This window comes from Rhincodon typus, chromosome 35 (genome assembly GCF_021869965.1).
Source record: "Rhincodon typus isolate 14 chromosome 35, sRhiTyp1.1, whole genome shotgun sequence".
Taxonomy (NCBI): Eukaryota; Metazoa; Chordata; class Chondrichthyes; order Orectolobiformes; family Rhincodontidae; genus Rhincodon; species Rhincodon typus.
The window spans coordinates 16,417,553-16,437,467 of NC_063366.1; the positions used below are offsets into that span (position 1 = coordinate 16,417,553).

Here is a 19,915-nt window from a genome sequence, read left to right on the forward strand (position 1 = left end):
ATATCCCTCTACATCCTTCCTATTCATATATCCATCCAGATGCCTTTTAAACGATGTAATTGTACCAACCTCCGCTACTTCTCTGGCAACTTATTCCACACATGCACCACCCTCTGCGTGAAAATGTTGCCCCTTAGGTCCCTTGTAAATCTTTCCCCTCTCATCTTAAACCTATGCCCTCTAGTTTTGGACTCCCTTTATCACAGGACCTGGGATTTTATTATGTGCTAGTGTGTCTTACCCATTTTACACAACACATGTTCAACCATCACTATGAGGCAGAGTTGAGGTTTAATCTCCTCTGTCAATGGGGTCATGACAGTGTAACCGTTAATTACTCTCGAGACTGTTTTGAGACATTTGAAGAATTATCCACTTTGTTGGGCCATGATATTGAAAATGTTCATCACTGTTGGGACAGTGTTCGATTTGATCCCCACTGTTTGGACAGGACTGAGATAAGAAATGGGGTTAATCTCTTCTTCTGTTGAGACAGGGAGAGGTGATGAAAGGGTTTATCCCTATTGATATTATGGGATCGGAGTGTGAAAAATATAAATTCCTTTTATGGGAGAGTTGAGGCTGTGAAAAGGTAAATCTTGTCAGGCAGGGCCATGGCAGTCACAGGATTAACCCCTACCCCCACCCCCACCCCGCCCATGTTAGCTAGGCCGTAGAGGTGCCGGTGTTGGACTGGGGTGGACAAGGTCAGACATCACACGACGCCAGGTTATAGTCCAACAGGTTTATTTGAAATCACAAGCTTTCTGAGTGCTTCTCCCTCATCAGGTGAAGCGAAGAGAAGCAAACAAACACAGAATTTATAGGCAGAGAGATCAAAAGATCATACAAATAGTGGAGTTTCGACTGGCCGAATAATAAGTCTCCGTAGGTGATCAAAAGTCAGATGGTGTGAGTAAAATGTTAATAGCTGAGCAGCAAGTGAAGGGATAACCTATGTTAGGCAGTTATGATGGTGAAAGGTTTTATCATTGATGGGCAGTTTCAAAGTGATGAAGGGATTAATCTTGCCTGTCTAGACAAGATTAAATCCAGCATGAGTAGGTTGAGGGAGATGAAAGGATTACATCCTTCAGGATAGAATTAACGCAGTGAAAGAGTTAATCTCTTCAGACATCACAGTTTTGGGGCAGTGAATGGGTTAATCCCCACCCACATGCCAGATTTGGGGCAGTGAAAGGGTTATTTCTCGCTGACAGGACAGGGTCAAGGCGGCGGAAGTGTTAATCCCCTCAGACAGGTATTGAGTCTCAATGAATTATCATTGAATTATCCCAATAAACTTTCCAGGGTGAGGAATATTTTAAACATTTGGATGCAGTCTGACTCAGCCAGCAATGAACACATTTTCACAGGTTACACTTCCTGACAGGATATGACTTGAGGATTTGAGAAGCACTTCTGAAAATTGTTTGCAAGACAGTGGCTAGAAGGGAGACGAATCCACCATTCTCATCAGCTGTTTCAATAACTTAGTGCTGATGAGGGATGATAGCACTGTAAAATTGAAGATTTTCAATTTCAAGATATATAATTCTCATCAAACACACTCAGACTGGAAGCAGCAAGGACTAGATTCAGCTTGAAGCCCCCTTTATTTTCTCTCAATGGTATACTACAACTGGAGTTGCGAGTTCTCTCCCGACAACACCAGTGTGAAACCTATCCTTACCCTTGGCCTCTTAGAGTGAGGTTGCCCCGTGGTGCTCAGTTGATATGAAGTTATGAGTCTACTGAGTATCAAATGGAGTCTGTCTGAATTCATGTTGTGAGTGGCTCCTGCAGTCCTATATCCTGCCCAACAATATGTACAGAGGATCACATCATCATGGCATTGCTGTTGACAGAAGCTTGCTGTGTACAAACTGGCTGTTGTTTCCCTCCATTACAACAGTGACTGCAGTTCAAAAGTAATTTGCTGATTGTAAATTGCTTTGAGACATGTGGAGGTTATGAATGCACTGTATAAATAAAAGAAAAACAAAGTGCTGGAGAAACTCAGTAGATCTGGCAGAATTTGTGAAGAGAAAGTTAATGTTTCAAGCCTTATGACTTCTTTGCAACTCTTAGAAGTGTTTACTTTCCTTTTAGGACACTTTGGAGGCAAATTCTACTCTGTACTGTTGATGCCAGTTGAAAGAGTATGCTGCAAAACAGCAAGCCTGAAGCCCCTATTTTCCAGACGGGTGGCTGCAGAATATTCCCCCATCAATATGGACTACTTGGGAGCTTGGTCTGGGTATCACTTAGTAGCTGATCCTGTCTTACCTCTTCTCTCCCTCCCTATCCTAGCTGAACAGGCAATACTGCATCTGTTCTGTCATTCCCCTCAATGAAATGGAGAGCTATTATTATAAAGGGATCAGAGTATAGAGTATAGAGGTCACAGCTGGAGCACTATGTGCAGTTGGTTACTTTACCTAAGAAAGGATCTACTTTTTTGTAGAGTGAAAGCAACACTTTTGAGATGAGAAGAGTGAATGATGAGGAATGATTTATTAGAGTAGGCTCATAGCTGCCAGAGGTTAAAGCACCATTTTCCTTATTTGTTTCCCCACTATGGCCTCATGTTGACGCTTGAATATTATCGCAAACCCTTGGTGAGGACTGACAGTGGAACAGGGTCTGAGAGAGCAGGGGCCTGTTACAGAGGGAGAACAGTTCTTACAACTTTTTCAGAGCTCCATGGCAGCAATGACTGCCTCAGAACTCGAGACCCCACTCTGCTTATTGGGAGAAGTTGTAGCAACTTCAGACTTCATGCTGTATTTGGTGAGTTTTTTTCAAATATACTCCGCAGACTGTTTTCTTTAAAGCATTGTTCAAATTGTCTTGGGTTGTTGAGTAAATAGACTCTGTAAAAAGACAGTTTACTACAAGTTCTGCTATGAGCAACGTGCCACTTGACTCATTGGCTGTCACAGTGGTAGCAATGGGTACACTGCATTTCCTCATTCTAAGGATTATGCTCCTCTTAATATTGAATTACCTAGAGGAGAGAACGCACCTCAGCGAGGAAGCCTTCCCCTACCTCAGGGTCTGATTCTACGTGGTCAACAAGGAGGTTAGTTTTGTCTTACCTTTGCCTTGCCCGTGCTCTGCAGGATGTGCACCAGTGCACATGCCACCTCTTCCTTGTTCTTGACACCCAGCACAGGCTCCAGCACCGCGCACAGCATTTTGTAGTTGTTGGTTACATACTCAGCAAACTCCTTGTACAGCTCCATGGGGAGAATGTTCATGCTCTGGTAGCGGGACTTGATACGGATGGTAGGGCCACCTGCCTTTCCCCGGCTGGAACTGGGCTGGCTGACTGGGTACCACTGCTCTACAAACTGGCGGCCGGCCACACTACTAATGGGGATATTGACCAACCCCACATAGTTGCTCTTGTCCTTCTTCTTCTTCTTGTCTGTATCCTTGTACAGGTGGATCCGGATGTTGCGCACTGCCGGCAGGTTGTTGAACTCAAAGTGTTCTCCCCAGAAGACATTGTCTGTCTTCATCTTGCTCGTTGTCCGGGCGTACAGCATCTCATCCAGGCAGAGCTCGCAGTAGTAGCGCTTCTTGGGTGGGAGATCTTTGCCTTCGATGATCCAGAGCTTCAAGACATTGTCAACACGTCGACTGTTATCCTGCAAGAAGGGACAAGGAGGGGTGAGGGGAGATGGTTAAATACAGGGTCTGGGTTGGGGGTCATCGGGTCAGGAGGGAAATCTGAGTTAGGAGTCACCAGATTAGGAAGGGAGGCTGTTTAGCATCACCATATCAGGAGGAGGATCCAGATTAGGGCACAGCAGGTTAGTAGGAGGGTCCAGGTTAGCAGTAATCATATTGGGAGGAGGATTTGACCCAAGAGTCACCAGGTCAGGGGACAGCTAGGTTGGGGTCACCAGGTCATCAGGTTAAGAGGAAGGTCCAAGCAATTTTAACCAGAACTGCATGTTGGGAAACTGACAGGATTGGATGCAATGCTGGGACACTCACACCCCTGCTCCCAAGTTTACTGCCCATTAGAGTCACCCATTCCTGTAGGATCCCAACCCAGTCAGTTAGGTTGTAATTATTCTGAATAAATAGGTGAGCTGAGACAGAGAACATGAGCTCCAATCAGCGCTAGCTGAAGCCATGGTCTACTTTACCAAGCCATACCAAAGGAGGAATAGGAGATAGTGGGTGATGTGGGGTGAAGATGGGGCAGGAGCCTGGGAGAGGGATGGCATGGATCAAGTTCTGAGGCTGCTGTTGGAAGTTCAGCCAGAACCTTGGGCCTTCATAACAGGGATTAAGGAGAGAAATGCAAGTTTTATTCATTAAAAGAAAACATTTCAATTCAAAGAAATCCCCACAAACTCTAATTGTCTTGTTCTGAGCTGATGGATGGTAGGTACACAAAATTCTAAATGCCTGGAATTGGACTCAGTTTCATAACAGACCTCCAAACTGAAGGTACACGTGGAGCCACATAAACTCAAAACTTCACCAGAGCAAGCACAAAAGCTAGTATGTATCGTTAACAAAATAGGATGCCCCAGGTGTGTCATCAGACAAGCACTGGTACAGAAGGAGAGTCTGACAGATAGGGTGATGGGATAGGGACAGATCAAAGGATACAGAAAGCATGCAGTGGAGAGAAGGGGAGAGACGGAGTGATGACAGAGGTTAAGGGAAAGAGGAAGGGGAATCAGTGGAGAATAAAGTTAAATTACGTGCATCTCACATCTCCCTGCTGGCTGGCTAAGAATTCGGATTCTGAGAGAATTGCAAAAGAGACACTGTTACAAAGTGGGGGAAGAGAGTGTGACACATTTGAAGGATATTGAAAAGAAAAGGGAGACTGAAAGAGATGGTTCAGAGAAACTGTTAAGGAAAGGAAACAAGAATGTCGAAGATAAAATCAGTATCCGAGGCCCAGTCAGACACACACATTGTCTGCAGGTCAGATCCACCTGACAGCTCTACCCGACGAAGCACATGTAGATTTCACTTTTGGTGTAATTGGAGGATAGGGTTAGTGATTTCCCACGTGTGGAAGAGGGCATGATACATGCCGACTTTAAAACACATTCTCGTGTATGGATTATCTGTGATTAAAAAATAAATTCAAATCAACAAGAATCAAAAGCAGCACTCCAGAAAGAGAAAGCCTTTTCTGGAACTATCGGTGTAAGGGCAACTCAGAAATAAAGGTAGTCTGGGGAGACTGAAAGAGTGTATGAAGCAAATGATGGGCAAGAGGGATGCAAGTAATGACAGGCTGAGGATGATAAAATGAAAATGAGGTGGGCACAAAGAACCAGAAGATTCAAGAAAGGGTGCAGTCTGGAAGGTTTTGAAGGGTCCTCAGGTCATTAATGACACTGTTTAAATTCAAGTTCATGTTTACCCCATCTAGGCCATCAGAGGAAGAGTGTTTAATATTAATAGACAATGGTTCAATAAAAGCTGTGGGGGCGGGGGAATGTAGGAGTGATAGGAGGGAGATATTGTACTTAAATTGGTTGTAGTTCTGCAGCATACCTAGTATGTTGACCCAGCAACATTAGAACCAGGTAATTGAAGCCAGGTGAAAGAAATACTTTGTTTCCAACATCATTTGGAAGTACATTGAACTGACTTAGTTTTTTTCATTGAAGCTTCTGCAGTTGTTCAACATGGTACTGAACTCTAAAGGCTGAAAAGGACCCAGGTTCAATCTGTAGCTTAAGAAGAGTACTATGAAATGATTCTAATTGGAAAGGAGTGTTTGTAAATACAATGTGTTCAGCCCTGATGACTTCCATGGCCCAAAGAGAATGCCACAACCTCTCTTAGCTGTGACACTATGTTCTTTTTTGGCCACCACCTTCATTGTGGGCTGGCATTGGAGATAGCCTCGTGAATCTTCTCCAGACTATTAGGAGGTATGGATCGACAGCCATATGAGGAGAGGTTGAGTGGGTTGTCCTGTACTCATTGGAATTTAGAAGAATGAAAGGCATTCTTATTAAAATATCCAAGATTCTTAGGGGACTTGACAGGGTAGGGGTTATAAGGGGAAGCGATGGACCAGTGGTATTATTGCTGGACTGTTAATCCAAAAGACCCAGACAATGTTCTGGGGACTTGGGATCAAATCCCACCCAGCAGATGGTGGAATTTGAATTAAAAAAAAAAAAACCTGGAATTAAGAATCTAATGAAGACTACGAATCCATTGTCACTTGTTGGAAAAACCCATCCAGTTCACTAATTTCCTTTCGGGAAGGAAACTGCCATCCTTACCTGGCCTGACCTACATGTGAATCCAGACCCACAGCAATGTGGTTGACTCTTAAATGCCCTCTAGGCAAATTAGGGATGGGCAATAAATGCTGGCCTAGCCAGTGATACATCCCACGAATGAATAAAGAAAAAATCCATTATGGGAGAGTCTAGGACTAGAGGAGTTGATGGGTTATCATAATTATTGTGTGCTGTTATTAGCACAGAATGCATGGTCATCTTCCAGGCCGTAACAAGTGTAGCAGCCCACAACAAGCATATCAGGCATTAACAAATATGGCCACCTTAAAGCCTGCAAGAAACATAGTAGCTCACAACAAGCATAACTAAACTCACTGGGTGGACAGGCACATTTGCTGGCAGGCTGGCTCAGCAGACAAGTTTGCAGTGAGCTTACTGAGGAGGTAATTTGACCCTGTTACAATGTAACAATGGATACAATCGCTTGTAATAATAGACATAATAATATCAGCCATAGGAGATCAAACATAATTTAGTATGTAGATCAAGAATACACAATGTCTATACATATACACACACAAATGGATTAAACTTCTAAAATGCCCAAATAATGTGATATAGAATTAATACCTTGTTTGGCTTCACTGCGCGCTGTAAATTCTCGATCCACTTGTCTCGTTCAGCCCCTGACCTACAGGCAAAACATTTTGTGCCAGATGGCGTAGTCACCTGCCATTTGCAGACAAAGACAAGTCATCAGTGCATAGGAGAACAAGTGGACACTAGCTGTATCAGGAGTTTACTTGGTGTCAAACTAATCAAGAATTCAGTAATAAGGCATCTCTAATCATCTCTGACCTACTCCCTCTCACCCTCACAAATTACTGCTTCAAATAGGTTGGAGTGCTCCAACCTTTGGGTCAATCTTCATGAGTTACAGTCTCAATCAATTTGGTCAGCATTCCAGTACAGTATTGAGAGGGAGCAGTTCTGTCAGATGATGCATTTAAGGTTGAAATTGCTAAGGCTTTTGGTTGGTAAGACAGGGCAATGGTCGGCAAATGGGGTTGAGGTACAGATCAGCCATGATCTCGATGAATGGCGGGATAGGCTCAAGAGCCTGAATGGTTCCTTTTTGTTACTACATGGCTATAAGTTTTGCCCTTTTTCACAATCCTTCATATTTTACCTTTTTAGATAACAATCCAACTTCCTCTTGAACGCGCCATCAACTGGTGCATTCCAGACCCTAACCACTCACTGCATGAAAAAGTTTTCCTTATGTTGCCATTGCTTCTTTTACCAGTTACCTTAAATCTGTGCTCTCTTGTTCTCTATCCTTGCTGCCAAACTGGCCAAGGGTTCAGAAATAAAGCATCTTCTCAGCTATCTCCAACTCACTCCCTTAACTGGGTCAGTGACATTCTTACCTGAGGCAAAGTTCTGGGATCAAGTCTGACTTGAGAAAATCTGGCATATAATACAGATGCTTTTGTGCTCCTTATGACTTTCCCATCATCACAGACAGCATATCTTCACAATTGCTGTCATTCATTAGGTAGCTTTCAGATTCCATTTCTCAAAATCCAAGTGGCCATTGTGTAATGTCATTCTTTATATTCCTCAATGCTGCAGTACCTACCCATTATACTCCACACTGTCCCACTGTCTGTCCTGTCTTTCCCAAAATAACCCATTTTCTCCTCTACCACTGTACACATTGTATATCCTCCATATCCCACTGTATAAAACTGTGTCCTCTCTGTCATACAGTACATTGTGCATCTCCATAACCTCCATTTCTGAAGAAGGGTCCAGACGCGAAACGTCAGCTTTCCTGCTCCTCTGATGCTGCCTGGCCTGCTGTGTTCCTCCAGCTCCACACAGTGTTAACTCAACAGAATAATGTGTTCGACTTCTAATTAGCATCATTGTCCATCCTCCTTATCCTACTGTGTAACATTGTGTGTCCTTTCCATCTCACAATACCACATTGTGAATTCTTTATGTCCCAGTTGCGACATTATATGTCCCCTCTATTTCGCTATACTTCCCCATATCCTACTGGACAAAATTGGGTGTTCTCTCTGACACTGTACCTCATTTTGCAAATTGTGAAAATTGATGAAAATTGTGTGTCTTTCACATCCAACTATATGTCATTGTGCACCCTCCTACAAGGGGAGATGGAGGCACACGGGTGACACAACTGAACTAGCAATCAAGAGGCCCTGCTAGTGCTCTGGGGACAAGATTCAAATTCCCCCATGACAGCTACTGCAATTTAAATTAAATTAAATTAATAAAATCTGGAATTCCAAACTAGTTACAGTAATCTTGACAATAAAAATATCATTAATGAACAAGAAGGTTTTTTCCTACAATCAATGTTTTTTTTGGGGAGGAAATCTGTATACTCTACCTAGTCACACCTTCAGCATTTTGAAATGGCCAAGAAAACCATTTAATTTTAGGACAATTAGAGACAGGCAACAAATGCTCACCTTGCCAACAACGCTGACATCCCGTGAAAGAATTTTTAAAACTCCATTGTGCTGAATTCCCATTTGTCTTCTATACAGTACCTCCTTGACATAAGGGCCGCCATACATCCGAAAGATTACGAGACTTATGCTTTCTGAGGAAATATTTTGACTTTCTGAAGGGAGATCTATGTTGTGTGCTACGTAAGTCCCTATTTTACATTTGAACACCAGTAATTCACAAACATGCAAACACTTTGCATCCTGAATGTTCCCCAGAGGGGCTTGCAGGGTAGAGACCCAAGACAAAGTTCTTTACCTCAACATCAAACTACAGCTCCAAAGAACCACAATATAGTTCCACAAAAGCACGTTATGTTGTTTCTCAAAGTGACAGTAAAGTTTACATAATATAGGTATTCCTCTGGATTCTCCTTCCATTAGGAAGCTACACACCGTAACATGTCATATCAAGTTCTCTATGCATATTTTAAGAATAATTCATTCAACTCTCAAACTAAAATTAAGAAAAAACCCTTGCAAATGGAAAACATGATAAACTGATAAGTTATTCACAATAACTGTGATAGGGTTGTTATGGAAGGTGACATAAATGCATGAAACCTTTTCTATTTATACCTTAATTCAATCCACTGTCTCAACACTATCAAGGTATGCATATAGAGAGAAACAGACAGAGAAAGGAGATAGAGAGAATTACTCAAATGATGCCACAAAGATGATAACTACATGGAGATACTGGACAAATGGTAGCTATTCTCCTTATAGCAGAGATGGCAGTGATTGAGGTTCAGGTGATTTATAGATAGGATAATTAAAATCTGGGAATGATTCACAGACTGGAATCTAATTGAGGGGTTCAGGACATTTATATGTAGAATAATGGATATCTGGGAGTAAGTTACCAGCTGGAATGTAATCAAGGGGTTCAGATCCTTTATATCTAGAATAATGGATACCTGGGAGAGAGTTATAGACTGGAGTCAAATCGAGGCGTTCAAGTGGTTGAGATATAGAATACTGGGAGTGAGTTACAGGTTGTAATTTAATTGAGATGTTACGATGGTTTATACATAGAATAAATTCCAAGATATTTAACCCCTTGTTCAACACTTATGTCAACTTCAATTACCATCCCCTATCCGTTGCTTCACCCTCATCACAACCCACCAGCTTCACCCTGCATCCAACCACGTTCTCCATGCCAAGCTTTTATCTTCATTACCAATCAGTCCCAGTCCTATCTTCCACTTATCCATACGAGCATTCTCACCTCGATACTGTCTGTACGCACCAATTCTGCGCCTACCCAATCCCATCTTCATTCCATCCCACTGCCATCCTTTAACTCCAGCCCCAACGCTCACCAGTTCATTTCGCCACTCTGATCCTCTTTCTATCCTACACTCACTCCCATTACTAGCCATAACCTGTCCTTTATCTATTCCTCTATCAATACCTATAATCTGGCTACAAGACAATCTAAAAATTAATCATTTAAATATTCACCTGGTGCTGTCAGAAGGCACCAATGTGACCGAAGTTACCAATCTTTACAGACTGGGCTGAACTTCAGAACGACAATGCAGTGAATTACTGCTTTACAAGAAGCCTTCAGACCCCTGCTCAAAAAGTACTCTTACCTCAAAGCAGAACTCTTGACCCAGAATGCTGCTGTGCACTGGTTTGATGATGGCATCCTCATCGATGCTGAGCTCCAGCGCTTCTGCTGCACTACTGGGGCTCAGCAACGACTCATGGGAGTGTGACTCCTTAAAGCTCTGCATCAGACGGGTTCTGAAATAAAGAAAGAGAAGATCAGACAAAATGCATCAGTGACAAAATAGGAAAGAAACAGAGACTGTATTACTAATTGTAGGCCGCAAAGAGGGATTTAACTGAAGACTTTCACAGCAGGCCAGCAAGTTTGACTCAATTACTTTGGAAATCACTCACACATTTTCAATGTGTATGATGTTGTGGGCATCACAGATGTGTCTGCGAAGGGAGCAGGGCTGGGAACTAAACATCCAAGGATAACATCCTATTGAAGGGACAGACAGATGGACAGAGGGACAGGGTTCCCTTATTTTTAAGAAATGAAACTAAATGGATAGCAAGAAATTATATAGAATTGGAAGGCATAGAATCTGTGTGGTTAAAGTTGAGGAACTGCAAAGGCAAACATGATAGAAGTTATGCACAGGGCTCCAAGCAGTAACCAGGGAGTAGGACAGAAATTAAATCAGGAGGTAGAAAAGGCATGCAAGAAAAGAATTATTACAATAGTCTTGGGGGATTTCAAGGTGCAGGTGGCTGGGAAAATCAGGTTGGTAGTGGATCCCAAGAAGGAATTTGTGAAATGTTAATGCAATGATGAAGTGTAATGAGGCATACTTGATTAGGGAGCTTAAGGTGAAGAACTAATAGGGTCAGTGACCAAAATATGATTGAATTCACTCTGCAGTTTGAGGGGGAGAAGCTGGAATCAGATGTGTTACAATTAAGGAAATGTAACTACAAACACGAGGGAAGAGTTGGCCACAGTTGATTGGAAGGTGAATCTAGCAGGGAAGATGGTGGAGCAGCAAAGGCAAGAGTTTCTGGGAGTAATTTGGGAGCCACAACGGAAACTCATCCAAAGGAAAAAGAAACATACTAAGGGGAGGATGAGGTAATCATGACTGACGAGGAAAGTCTGCGACAGCATGAAAGCAAAAGAAAAATCAGACAATGTGTGAAGATTAGTGGGAAGCCATAAGATTCAGAAGCTTTTAAAGGCCAGCAGCCGACAACTAATAAGGCAATAAAGGGTGGGAAAATGAAATATGAGGATAAGTTGGCAAGTAATAAAGACAAAAAATTCAAGAGTTTTTGTTCAGATATGTAAAAGGTATGAGAGAGGCAAGACTGGATGTTAGACCACTGGAAAACAACATTGGAAACTAGTATTGGGGAACAGAGAAAAGGCAGAGGAACTGAATAGGTACTTTGCAGTGGTCTTCACAATGGACGACACCAGCAGCACACCAGAACTTCAAGTAAGTCAGGGCCAAAAGTGAGCAGAGTGGCCAGCACTAAGGAGGTGCTGGGGAAGCTGAAAGGTGGATAAGTCACCTGGACCAGAGTTCTGAAAGAGATAGCTGAAGAGATTTTGGTGGCATTGGTGGTGATCTTTCAGGAATCACTGGCATTAAGGAGGGTCCCAGAGGACTAGAAAATGGCTAATGTAACACCCCTGCTTAAGAAGGGAGGGAGGCAGAAATAGGTAATGATAAGCCAGTTAGCCTGACTTTGGTTGTTGGCAAGGTTTGAGTCCGTTTTTAAAGGTGAGATTGCAGTGTACTTGGAAGTGCGTAGTAAAATAGGGCTGAGTTTGCCCAGCTTTTTCAAGGGAGTTCATTCCTGACAGATCTTTGAGAATTCTTTGTGGAGGTAACAAGAAAGTTATACAAGGGAGAGCCAGTGGTCATTATACATTTGGATTTCCAGAAAGCATTTGACAAGGTGCTGCACAGGAGGCTGCTGAATAAGATAAGAGCTCACAGTGTTAGAGGCCGGGTACTGGCATGGACAGATGATTGGCTGACTGGCAGAAGTCAGCAAGTGGGGATAGGATTTTCAGGATGGCAGGGTCAGTGTTGGGACCACAACTTATACATTAACTATCTGGATGAAGGAACTGAGGGCATTGTTGCTAAATCTGCAGTTGACATAAAGATAGGTGGAGGAGCAGGTGGTGTTGAAGAGGTAGGGAGGCTGCAGAAGGCCTTGGACAGGCAAGGAGAGAGGCAAAGAAGTGGCAGACAGAATACAATGTGGCAAAGTACGAGGTTATGCAATTTGGAACGAAGAAGAGAGACAAAGACTATTTTCTAAGTGGGAAAAGATTTCAGAATGCTGAAGCACAAAGGGACTTAGGAGTCCTATTTCAGAATTCTCTTACATTAACATGCAGATTCAGCTGGCAGTTAGGAAGGCAAATGTTAGCATTCATTTCAAGAGGGCTAGAATAGAGATGTACTGCTAAGGCTGTATAAATCAGACTGCATTTGGAATAACATGAGCAGTTTTGGGCCGCATAACTAAGGAAGGTTGTGCTGGTGTTGGAGGGGATCTACAACTGAGATGAGGATGAATTTCTTCAACCAGAGGGTGGTGAATCTGTGGAACTCATTACAACAGAAGACTGTGGAGGCCAAGTCATTGACTGTACTTAAGAAAGAAACAGTAAAGAAAGAAAATAGTAAAAGGATCAAAGATTATGGGAGAGAAAGGAAAATGGGGTTGAGAAACATATCAGCAATGATCAAATGGTGGATTGGACCCAATGGACTGAATTGCCTAATTCTGCTCCTATATCTTATGGTACAAAATGCACAACACTCTTAAAAACAGATATTACTCTAGTTTATTAGCTTGGTTTGGAATTTGTGAATAAATACTGATGTTTTCTCAAGGTCAACAGTCAGGATTTTTAATTGAGGGACTCATTCAAATTCATATTTCACTAAGTGGTTCCACTATTTCATCACTGGAAAATCTATGATTAAGAACATTTTGAGGGGAAACAAAAAAATTACTCCTTTAAAAAATTATCTGTCAATAAATACAGACGACCAAGCTAACCAGATTGATGCAAGCTTAGAACAGTTTAATGCTTCTGATTTCTGGTGCCAAAACTGTCGCCACTCCAATAACAGGGAGCCAACTGGTTAGTAAACCTGGTTTTAATTTCTGTAAGTGCTGGCAGTTTTAACCAGAGGATCACTTCTAATTTAGAGGCAGTGTGCGTGGTCATTGCTTCAAATGTAATGGTCTTCAAATGCAGAAATCGTGCGTAACTATTTTCGAGCAGCATCCTTGGAGAGTCCATATCAGTGCCTTTACAGGTGTTCTCTCTCTGATGTGCAAGTTTTGGTATTTTCTTTTCAAAAGATTTTTTTTGCCCTTTGATTCTCAGATTCTTCCTTGTTGTGTTTGCAAGCCTAATGATCCTACTGCTGGTGCCAGCAGAACAATGAGGGTTTCAGATTTATGAGATATTAAAAAATAACTCAAATGGATACTGAGTGATCCTGAGAGAAGCTTTGAGCCTCATATTCAAGCTATGACTAAGACCCCCTATTTACACATAACAGGGTTGACTTTGCTCCTATCTCAGCTCATTTACTACTGAAACTGTCATTCATGCTATCATTACCTCTCGAATCAGATATTCCAAAGCAGTCCCAGCTGGTCTCCCACATACTACCCTCTTTAAATCGAAGGTCGCCCAAAACTCAACTATCTGTGTCTTTAAATCATAGTAGACATTAATCCCTTATCATGTTGTACTGGCTGATTCACATTGTTTCCTGGTCAGGCAAGGTCATTATTTTTAAATTCTCACCCTTGTTTTCAAATCTGTCCATGACGTTTTCTCTTCCTATTTCTGAAACTCCTTCAGCATCACAATGACAACATCCTCCCCCTCAAAAAAAATGCTCCGTTCCACTAATTCTGGCCTCTTGCATATACCGAGTTCAAATGCTCCACCCAATGTTGACTATGTTTTCAGTTACCTGGACCCCAATTACCTCTCCATACATCTCTCTAACTCACTTTCCTCCTTCAACGCATTTCTTAAAACATGTCTCTTTGATCCAGCTTTGGGTAATTCTGACCTAATATTTCCTTTTGTGACTTGGTGCAGTCCTTGTTTTATAATCCTTATGGGAAACACCTTGAACTGTTTTGTTACATTAAAAGGTGCTATATAGATATAAGTTGTTGTTGGATAAGATCAGAAAGAACTAACATAATACTATGTTTTATGATCAGGGTATGAATTTTAAACCACCAGAAGCAATGATAAATCTTCACGAAAACCTTAGTAAGTCCTCAGAAAAAAAACCCTGAAAAAAATAGACTAGTATTTATATAGCATGACCCAATACAGTAGGAGGTCATTCAGCCCATCACATCTGTCCCAGCTCTTTGAAAGTGTTATTTGAATAGTCCCACACTGCTAGTCTTACTTTGCCTACAGAGATGCATTTTTATTTTCTTTTCCTCAAGTAGTTGTCTAGTCTACTTTTTGAAGGTTTTTAATCAAATCATTTTCCACTACCCTTTCAGGCAGCATGCTTGCTATGCAAAAAGAAATCATCGCCTTCTGTACTTCTTTTGTGAATTATCTTATATCTTCCTCTGTTTACTTACTGAGCCAATGATCAGTCTGTTTATGCTGTCAAAATTATTCATGATTAAGAGCACTTTTGTTAAAATAATCTTCTCTTAACCTTGTCTACTCCAATTTCACCTGCATCTTCAATAATGTCAAGACATCCCAAAAACCTTCCAAAACCAAAGCAGTACTTTCTGGAAGCATTGTTACAATTGTAGTACAGATAACATGACAGCCAATTTGTACACTTAAAGCTCAAATTGATATGAATGAAATAAGTGGCACTGGTTGAGAGATAAATATTGATCAGAACGCAAGGGAAAACTCACTGCACTTCTTCAAAATATGTCACGATCTTTAACATTCACTTGAGATTACGTGCAAGCCCTCAATTTAACATAATATCTGAAAGGTAGTATCCTTCTGAATTGCTCTGAAGTATCACAGCTCTGGTGCTCAAATTCTTGGGGTGGAACTCAAACACATGACCTCTGACAAAGGTAAAACTAACACCTACTGAGTCATAGCTGACACTGCATATCTGAATAGAGTTTTGGGTTTTACCGTTGAGCCATTGAGGCCATACAGAGCTTATTGACAAGACTACAGTCTGCAGTGAGTGAGTGCAAAGGTTGAAAACTCTGGGCAGCTTTCCTTAAAATAGGTGAGGTTAGGAATCTGGTTTGGAAAACTGATTACAGAAGGGACAGGATAGAAACAGGTTAGTGCCATGTGAATGAAGAGATTTAAGGGAAAACTTGGTTTTACAGAGGGTTATGACACTCCACAGTGTAGTGCTAGGCTTATGAATTGAAGCAGCATTGAAAATAGATTTGATTGGTGGTCGAAGGGCACTGAGATAAAGGGTATATAGTAACAGAATTAAAACCCATAACTGGTGTGGAGGGTAAAGGCCAACAGGATAGATAATTACTTAGCAATAATGTCACAGAACTAGTAATCCAGAGGTCCAAGTCACAGTCGAGTATATGGGTAGAAATCCCTCCATAAAATCCATTTAAGTAAAAGTCTTGAACATAAAATCTGATCTCTGTAAAGTTGACCATGATAACTATAATCAATTGTCATAATAACTCATGTAATGTTATCCTTATCTGGTCTGGCTGTGACTCTAAACTGCCCTGCCCTTGACGTGGCCCAGCAAGCCACTGTTTCAGGACAATTTGGGATGGGCAACAAATGATAACCTTAGCTGCAAGACCCATATCCTATGTAAAAGAATAAAAAGGTGCCAGTTTAGCTGAATGTTGGCATTGTTTTGCAATTCTGTCTGTCACTTTTAGCTTTGAATTTTCTTTAAAGAAGGAGGGTTCCCCGAGTGGTCATGAGGGAAGATGGATTGTCTGATTTGCAATCAACTAACTGCATCACAGAGTTTGATCACTTGGTTTACGCAGTTCATTGAGTATTTTGCCTATGGCTTAGTTATGGAGCCACAGAACCTCTTATACATTGTATACTGGATAATTTATTGTGATTATAATTGTCATTTAAATCAATCACATCTATGGAGAAATATTCCAATTTTTTTAGGAAATTAACACCTGAAAATATTAAGAGCGTTGCTGAAAAATGAGACATGCTGTCAAAGCTTTGCATTCATCAGGTCAGCATCATAAGGATAGTAAATTTCCAAGAGAATGACATTTATATTGTATTAGAAGAGGGTGCTGATTGTTTGGCAAGTGAACGCTGTTTAACTGAAGTTTTATCATGGCAAATGCTCCAGTGAGGATCAGTGGGATCTTGGTGTGCATGAACACAGACCCTTGAAGGCAACAGGACAGGTGGATGAATAATTAGGAAGGCATATGGGCAACTTGTATTTAATGCCTTGACTAATAAAGGCATAATCTTGGAAGTTATGTTGGAGTTCCATAGGACATTGGGAGGCCACAGCTGGTCACCATGTGATAGGATGCAGAGCAGATTCACCAGGATATTGCCCAGGCTGGAGCATTTCAGCTATGATGAGAGACTAGAGAGAAGTTAAAGGTTGTATTCCTCCGAGCAGATACGGTTAAGGGAGGACCTGATTGAGATCTACAAAATTAAGTGGCGTAGATAGGGTCAATAAGAATAAACATTTCCCCTTAGTAGAAAGGTTGTTTATCAGAGGGCATAGATTTAAAGTAAAAGTCAGGAGGTAAAGAGCTGAATTAGGAAGAATTGTTTTCAGCCACAGGTTTGTTGGTATCTTGAACTTATTGCACCAAAGGAGAGTAAAGGAGGGAACCATTGAAACATTCATAAAGGATTTTGACAAACGCCGCAGAATTCAAGGCTACAGACTAAGTCCTGGGAAATTGAATTATCGTAGTTCGTTGCTTGATGACTGGCATGGACTCAATGAGCCAAATAGTCTCTCTCCATGCTGTAATAATTCATGGCTTTATGAAGATGGGAAGGGAATAAAATTAAGCCTTTCTGATCCTGATGGCAGTCCAACTAGATCACAGTGGACAGTGACACAGGACTGAATACTAATGCCCACACAGTTGCATAGCTTGAAGGAAACATGAAATCCTGAGTTACAGGTGCAGAATGGGTGACCAGCACCTCAACTCAGGAGAGAATGCAGAAAAATTCAGAGGTAGAAAAGTTGTGAAAAAAAATTAAATCAAACGTTACAAAACTGCACATTCATATATTATTAAAGGACTTGACAGATTCAGCAGTAAACCACAGGATTTAAAAGTGAACATTTGTGTGTGCTTGAACCCATGTCACTGCGAGTTGAAAGGTTGATCTGGAGAAATCAATGATTAACTTAAAAAAAAACATCAAATTTACCTCTCCCACTTCCTTAGCACATTCCCTAGGTTAGTATTGCAGCAGTCACCCCTCCTGACGAGAAATATTTGTCATAAATGAAACTCCTTATGAACACCCTCGTCAGCAAACACCATCTTTTTCACAGGAGATAGCTAGACATCTCAGTTGGCACAACGATCAGAGAGCATCAAAAGCTAAGCTCGAGGACAGCTCCCATTAGAATCACAACAGGTCCCAACTAGGAGGAAGTGATTGACCCATGGGGCCTGTTTCGCCATTCAATAAGTTCATGACTGATCTGATTTTGGGCTCAATGCTACCTTCCCACCTGTGCTCGATAACCACTGACTGCCAAGTTGGTAAGGAATCTGAATCTATCTATACATATCTGCATTAAAATATTCAATGACTGACCCCCACCAGACTTCGAGGTGGAGGACAGTTCCGAGCAGTTACAACTCAGAAAAATACTTATCTCTATCTTCATAGCACACAACCAACATCCAGGTATCACTCCTGGCATGTATACGGGGTGCCAGTCATACTGCCAGTGATGAGCATCTCTTTCTCTCTCATTCACAATTAACTCCATAATTCTTCAACCTCCAGCATTCTCCTGGTGAATTGCACAGTCAAGAGTAGCAGGGGAGATTGAGCACGGAGGTCTGATTTTACAATTGAGCTAGGTAGTAAAAAACAATTAAACAAAGAGTTTGGCAGCTGACATAGCACATTTGTCCAGTGTTTTGTGTCCCAATTTTGCCCTGAAATTGCCAGGTTCCACCTTACAACTCTTTCATCAATAACTTGCATTTCTATAGCACGTTTAACACAGCAAGAGTGGAGACTAGTCTCATTACAGAATCTTGATCAATATTTTGATGAAATCTATACCCACTCCAAAGCCACTGTATCCTTCCTGAAGGCGAGATGCCTAGAACTAGTACAATACTCCAGAAAGAGTTTGACCAACGATCAAAGCTTCATTTATTTTGTATTCTGGGGGAATCTCTTTGGATGTTTACGGATATTATCAATCCACTGCCTTCCCCTCCCCTTATTTCTGTACAGCAACCATACCTGGGCTTGAAAATGTTGTAAATCATTGTGCTGGTAATAGCCCATCGAGGAGAGATCATTCTATTAGAAACTGGTTTCCATCCTCTGGCGTCCAAAACAGCATTCTTTTCCTTTAATTTCCTAATCCCAGCCAATTTAATGGAGCAGAGGTTTGCAGGCTGAAACACTGGGTGAGGGAAGGAAACAGGGATCACCCAGAACTACTGGGAGAGAGGGAGGCACTTACAGATCCTGCAAGGGGTTGGGGAATGAATGGGAGAAGACAGTGAGAGGTAATGGGAAATGCCTTACAATTGGAGATACTAAGGGAAGCGGGGACACCCTGAGATATGCTGGGGCAAGGGTAACACTTAGAGGTACTGCAGGAGGTCACACACTGGGAGATGCTGAGACAAGGGGAACACTCAGGGTTACGGGGGGAGCAACACTTGGAGATACTGGTGGACAACAGTCACTTGGAGCTAGCAGGGAAGGGGAAACATTCAAATACAGAGGATGGGGGAGGGGAATCAGATACTGAATATACTCAGGAGGAAGTACTCAAAGATACTGATTTGGGGAGGTGAAGGATAACAGAGTTTCCTTTGTTCCTCACAGCATTGATCTTTGGGAACTCTCAGCCCTACCTCTGTAGCAAGGCCTAAAGGATGGAGAAGCCTGGAGCTTGATTTTAAACCCTCTGGTCTTGGATTTCCATGCAACAATATGCACAACAAAAATATGAGGTAAAGAAAATCAATATTGATTTTAAAGTTTCTGAGGGTTAAATATTAACGACAGGCATTAACAAACAAGAGTGCACAGCTTGGATTTAAAGGGACAGTGAAAAAGAAAACTAAAAAGAACTCATTCATATACAAATAATGACTCTCATTTTTATCCTCTTTAACAAAATAAAACATTCTAAGGTGCTACACAGCAGCATTTGACACTGAACCTCATAAGCGGAGCAAATAAGCAAAAGCTTGCAGCAGAGAGAGAGGTTTTAAAGGAGTATATGAAGTAAAAGGGGTAGAGAGATGTCGGGAGGAACCCAGAACTCAGGGCCAAGACAGCGGATCTTTACACAGATGTGCAAGAGACTAGAAGAAACACTAACATCATGCAGGAGTGTTTCACAA

General features: G+C 41.7%; 1 protein-coding gene across 3 annotated transcripts in view; it reads right to left on the minus strand.

Annotated features, from left to right (window-relative positions):
* syngap1a (synaptic Ras GTPase activating protein 1a) overlaps positions 1–19,915 on the minus strand; it is a 311,203-nt gene that overhangs the window by 81,493 nt on the left and 209,795 nt on the right. For all 3 annotated transcript variants that reach the window (XM_048616705.1, XM_048616706.1, XM_048616707.1), the window contains 3 exons: positions 10,393–10,546; positions 6,876–6,974; positions 3,102–3,656 (listed from right to left, as the gene is read on the minus strand). In XM_048616705.1, the coding sequence (XP_048472662.1) occupies positions 3,102–3,656; positions 6,876–6,974; positions 10,393–10,546 (808 nt within the window). The remainder of the gene's footprint in view (positions 1–3,101; positions 3,657–6,875; positions 6,975–10,392; positions 10,547–19,915) is intronic.